The sequence below is a fragment of the Chelonoidis abingdonii genome, chromosome 4, assembly GCF_003597395.2.
Source record: "Chelonoidis abingdonii isolate Lonesome George chromosome 4, CheloAbing_2.0, whole genome shotgun sequence".
NCBI classification, from domain to species: Eukaryota; Metazoa; Chordata; order Testudines; family Testudinidae; genus Chelonoidis; species Chelonoidis abingdonii.
The window spans coordinates 89,770,924-89,776,923 of record NC_133772.1 but is presented as its reverse complement, the minus strand read 5'-3'; the positions used below and the strand labels follow the sequence as shown (position 1 = coordinate 89,776,923).

Here is a 6,000-nt window from a genome sequence, read left to right as displayed (position 1 = left end):
TATTTAAGGTCCGGCTAGACCGCACCCTGGCTGGGATTATTTAGGGAAAGTGGTCCTGCCTTTAGCAGGGGGTTGGACTAGATGACCTCATGAGGTCCCTTCCAACCTTTTGGTTCTATGATTCTATGAATCTATGAATCAAAGGTAGCATTGTTTCCTGTGGTTTATACCATAATACACAATTTTTTAAATATACAGGATAGCCACTTGGGATATGTCTACACTGTAGCTGGGAGCAGGTCTCCAGCCTGTATGGACAGACTCCTGCTGGTGGGGTGTGAGCTAGCATGCTAAAACTAGCAATGTGGATGTTCTGGCTCAGGCTGGAGCTTGGACTCTTAAGCCCACCCAACCCACTAGCCTTCAGAGCCCAGACTCCCAGCTTGAGCCAGAACATCCACATTGCTCTTTTTAGTGCACTAGGTTGAGCCCCGCTGGTGCTAGTGTCTCTCTACTCAGGCTGGGAGACTGGTGCCCAGCTGCAGTGTGGACATACACAAAAGGTGTTATAATGCATGAGCTCTGGCAGGATTTCACTGCTCAGGCACAAGAGGCACAAAGCCTTGAGAAGGACAGACTGGAGAGACATGGAGACCAATAGGAAAGATGCAGAGACTGACCAGCGCAGATGGATAAATCAGAGAAGGGCAATCTGCAATTTGTACCATTTTGCTGGAAGAATCTACTAAGAAAACTTTCAGTTCTATTCTGTACCCTACTCTTAAAATATTGAAAGTCATCTGAAAAGGTGTGGGTAAGATCCCTCTACACTTCCATATAAAATAGAACTTAAAATGCCATTGTAGTATAGAGGATCCTATTTTAGTACTGCCTGCAATTTGTAAATTGCAGGAGAATTTGGTCCCTAGCCAGATGTTTCTGTATTTGATAGATGAGTTATTTCTGTCTCCTGAATGTCTTGCACTTGACACTCACCCACAGCCCTCTGTAAAGGTTGCTAATGTTACACTGGCTTCTCTTGCCCAAGGTCACAGCATGGGTGCTGTGCTGACTGATTTGTCAAAGGCTTTTAATTTATTTAATTGCACTTTGTTACTTCAGCTGATTTGGTTCAGCTCTAATTTGACTGAGTGGGGAAAATGTCTCTTGTGCTCATAAGTCCTTTGTTGATGGAAATTTATGCTTGAGGTGCCTCTGGGATCCATGCCAGAAATGCCTCTCTTATCCATTTTGATTAAAGATCTATCCAAGGTATGTTTGACATCCTTCAGTGTGCCCCAAGGCTGACACCACCGCATGGTGATGTTATGGTGCATGGGCTGTGCACGCGAGGTCACTGGGGTATAATAGGTTTGCATCCAGGAATCAAACTGGTCTTTCTTACAACAGTGGCCATATGTTTCTCAAATGTCAAACAAGGAACATCTTGTGATGTTTATGTTGCATAGAATGCTCCAACAAAGGAAATTGTTTCTCTCTCTTAAATAGGTCCTGACAATCTTGACCTTAAATTTGACTATCTACAGTATTACTGTTGAATATTGGTTTAAATTGAAAGATGAAACTATAGTTGTACTTTGCTCAGCTCTAGTGAACGCAGTTCTGTTCAGGATTCTCTAACTCTTCCTAGCACATGAACATGCTGGACTGCTGCTGGTCTGGTCTATTTCTTTGCACCTTTGAACGGTGGCTCAAAGTCAGGTTTTGCAGGAGGATCAGGGAAATGTTTGGAGAAATTGGTACACCTTGCTAATTGTGCTGTATGATGGGTGTAAAGTGGGAGTACGGGGGTTTCTTATGATATACTGTAATGTTGTCCAAATGTTCCTTCTGATTCCTTCATCCCAGGCACGAATCCACCTCTGTTCTATCTCCAGTGCCAGTGCTTTCATCAGACAGCGACAAAGATGGTGAAGATGAAGGAAATGATGAAGATGAGTTAAATGGGCTACAGTCTTTCCAAATTCAGTCCAGCTGCAACCCTGGGAGAGACTCAGGTATAAATGGGAAAGGAGAGGGGAATGGACTGAGAAAAGGGAAGGGGACGGGAGCCTCGGCAGACTTGTGAGGCTGTATGGGGCAGGGAAGGGACATAGGAATAGCAGAGGTGCAATCAAGTGCAGGGAGGAAGGGAAATACCAAGAGAATATTTTAGGGATGGGAGCAGAGGGAGCCATACTTACCTATGCTGAGCTGGAGAGAGGCCGATTCTGACTTCCCTAATGAGAATTTTCAACAGGTTCTTACTGATTCTGGTTGGCCAAAGAGGTTTCAATCAGAGCTATGGGGGCTATTAGTCTAGTGACTCCTCGGGCTTCTGATTCTTCAATAAAAAGCCACAGAGGTCAGTGGAAGCCTGAAGAAACCAGATCCAGGCTTCTAATGGTGTCTGCCATACCTGCCTCTAGGAGTTCTCATTACTGGAGACAAGTATCACAAGTGAAAATGCAGTAGCCATGAGGCTTTAGAGGAAAGAAAGGGGGATAAAATAGCCTTACTGGCCATTGTGCCAACTAGATATAGTTTTGTGTCTTTTCAGATCCAGACCTTTCCCTCTCAAGAAGCCTCTCCCATTGGGAAATGAGGAGGGTGAGTCACTAATACTTTAAAATTTTTCTTCTCGTCATAAGGAAGAGTATCTATGGAGACCAGAAACTACTAATCCTGGTTGATGGTAGGAATACTGCAGTGAGAAATCTCCCAGTGCAGGAATCCCATTGCTGTGGCCAGTCTGTGAGGAAGCATTCAATTTGGGAGGAAGTGTCCAGTACTACCATGGGCTGATTGTGGCTAGAGAATAAGAACAGCCATCCTGAGTCAGACCAATGGTCCGTATAGCCCAGTATCCTATCTTCCAACAGCAGCCAATGCCAGATAGGTCAACGGGAAAGAACAAAGAACAGGGCAGTTATTGAGTGATCTATCCCCTGTTATCCAGTCCCAGCATCTGGCAGTTAGAGGCTTATGATTTTATAGAACATAATCATCATAAAAATTAACCCTAGAATAGATCTAACTGTACTGGATCATCTAGTCAGTCAGTCCCATTGTTGGTGGAGGATAGGATGTGAGAGAGAGTTTTTTTTTTAAAATGTTAGAAGGATCTGGCTGGAAATCCTAGTCAATATAATAAAACCACCTCTTTACCCATTGTTACTATTGAGTGCAGCAGAGTCTTGGTGTCTCAGTTTGTGCTAACAGCATGAGACTCAGGACTCATGGGCTTTCACACTGCTTTACACAAATACATCTAGTAGCTATATTGCAGAGTCTTGGGGTTTCTCAGCATCGCACACAGGCTGGATATTCTTCCATATATATTTAGGACCCTTTGGGGCAATTCTTTACCTCTGGTATCCTGCTCCTTCACCTCAGTCCTGAATAATGAGCCTTTATGAGGATATGTTGCTTGAGGTTGAAATTTAACTGAACCACTTTGTCTTGACTTGAAAACTTTTGAATTGGTTTCTTTGGTTAATTAAATTTAGTTACAATGAGGGTGCACTTGGATCATCTTCACATTATGAGGCTCTTATAACTAAAGCTTTCAGTATGACTAAGGGTTTTTGGGTTCAGGAAGATGCATAGACAACTATTTTGACTTGATCCTAGGTTTTCTCTATTTCTCCATAAGCAGAATTTTATCTCCAATACTCTTATCTTTTTCTTTTGACTTCCTCCAGGCAAAAGAGATTGCAGAGATCCAGCGTTCAGAGACTGCAATGAGTAAGATTCCCCGGCAGCGGGGCCGTTGGTCCCAGCCAACCAGTAACATAGAGATGACGGTTAAATCCATGCTGGACTTGCGCCAGCTGGAGTCTTTCTCAGTCTCTCGATCCCCCAGTCGAGACTCGCTGTCCCAGACCAGCAATGGAGATGACAGAGAAGAGCATGCTGATCTCTCTCTGCACGTCAACAAGGTAACAGTGGCTGTGGATTCAACATATAAGCAATAGGAAACCCAAGGCTTTCCACAGAAGCCCTCCTGGAGCTCTTTGACCACTGCTGGCCAATGAGAATTGAGCCTGACACAGTAAACGCCTGGTTGATTTCCTGCACTTTATTTCACTTGAATCTATTACTGGTAGCCAGGTGACCTCTGTCTAGAACACTCCTCCTCATTGAGCCATGGTTCCTCAGTTCCAGGAATGGCTAACCTGCATGTCGTCTGAGGCTCACAGAGTTCTAGTGCAGCCTGTGATTGAGTTTATCTTTAACACGGTGCTGTGGCCTGTGAAGACTACTTAGATCAAGATGGATCATTCTGTGCTGGTACTAACTTCCGTGGAGTGACTCCTGATTTATGTTGGTATAAGTGGATACACTAAGCTGAGGGGAGAGGTAGATATGCTGGAGGGTAGGGATAGGGTCCCGAGTGACCTAGACAAATTGGAGGATTGTGCCAAAAGAAATCTGATGAGGTTCAACAAGAACAACTGCAGGTCGTGCATTTAGAATGGAAGAATCCCATGCATTGCTATAGGCTGGGGACAGTTCTGCAGAACAGGACCTGGGATTACAGTGGACGAGAAGCTGGATATGAGTCAGCAGTGTGCCCTCATTGCCAAGAATGCTAATGGCATATTGGGCTGCATTAGCAGGAGCATTGCCAGCAGATCGAGGGAAGTGATTATTAACCTCTGTTCAGCACTGGTGAGGCCACATCTGGAGTATTGTATCCAGTTTTGGGGCCCCCCGCTATAGAAAGGATGTGGACAAATTAGAGAGAGTCCAGTGGAGGGCAATGAAAATAATTAGGGGGCTGGGGAACATGACTTATGAGGAGAGGCTTAGGGAACTGGGATTATTTAGTCTGCAGAAGAGAAGAGTGAGGGGGGATTTGATAGCAGCCTTCAATTACCTGAAAGAGGGTTCCAAAGAGGATGGAGCTCAGCTGTTCTCAGTGGTGGAAGATGACAGAACAAGAAGCAATGGTCTCAAGTTGCCGGGGGGAGGTCTAGGCTGGATATTAGGAAACACTATTTCGCTAGGAGGGTGATGAAGCACTGGAATGGTTACCTGGGGAGGTGGTGGAATCTCCATCCTTGGAGGTTTTTAAGACCTGGCTTGACAAAGCCCTGGTTGGGATGATTTAGTTGGGGTTGGCCCTGCTTTGAGTAGGGGGTTGGACTAGATTACCTCCTGAGGTCTCTTCCAACGCTAATCTTCTATGATTCTAAGTGAGAGGAGAATTAGGGTCAGTGTGTGTAATAGCTGGTTGACCTTGTCAGATGGGGGTGTGTATGTTTGTGTGTGGGAGAGGAGATGGGACAGGGCCAATGAAAAAAGTGCTTTTTTCTAATTGCACCCCTTGCTGTAGTGGGCACTATATAACTCCCATACTGTCCTGCTGACATCAAGGAAATACACTAGTAACCTATACTATTTCTGTATTTCTGCACCAGGTTGGAGACTCCATAGCTCCTCAGGACAGCCGGCCTTGCGTCCGACCTCAAATGATTCGGCTTGTGTCCTGTGAAGAGGGGGTTTTCACTCAGGAACTGGAGCCCTTTGAGAGTGAGAAATGTGTAATCTACCCTGAACGAGATGAGATCCACCCCACCGACAGTAGCAGGTTAAAAAAGCCAAACAATCTCTTCTGTGTATAGCTAAGCCACTGCTGCATCATTTTCCTTGTCTGCAGGTGTGGTAACTTGGGTGAGGTGATTTACTGTCAGCTCGATGCTGGACATATTTAGTTAAGGACTCTACTAATGCACTCCTGATTCTAAAGGGAGCTGAACCTAGGGTTCAGTAAAACAATCTCTGCTTGTGAGCAAGTCATGCATGTTGGCAAACTCCTCCAATTTCTCCTTGAAATAGACAACATGGAAGAACCTCTCTTTTTCTTCCTCCTTCATGCGAGTTGAATTTAAGTAATGGAAAATCTTATGCTGGAAACCCTCCTGACAGTGGAGATGTATTTGGCTGTGGAATGGCCACCCTAGGGATGTGGTGGAAACCTGTTTGTTTGGGACATTTTAAAATTAGGCTGGACGAAGCTAATGAACATGCATGCGATGACTGCATCAGCTAAAT

The 6,000-nt window shown here is 44.9% G+C and overlaps 1 protein-coding gene across 5 annotated transcripts in view; it reads left to right on the top strand.

Annotated features, from left to right (window-relative positions):
• MAPKBP1 (mitogen-activated protein kinase binding protein 1) overlaps positions 1-6,000 on the top strand; it is a 141,478-nt gene that overhangs the window by 118,358 nt on the left and 17,120 nt on the right. For all 5 annotated transcript variants that reach the window (XM_032793853.2, XM_032793852.2, XM_032793851.2 and 2 more), the window contains 4 exons: positions 1,810-1,958; positions 2,501-2,550; positions 3,645-3,881; positions 5,367-5,536. In XM_032793853.2, the coding sequence (XP_032649744.1) occupies positions 1,810-1,958; positions 2,501-2,550; positions 3,645-3,881; positions 5,367-5,536 (606 nt within the window). The remainder of the gene's footprint in view (positions 1-1,809; positions 1,959-2,500; positions 2,551-3,644; positions 3,882-5,366; positions 5,537-6,000) is intronic.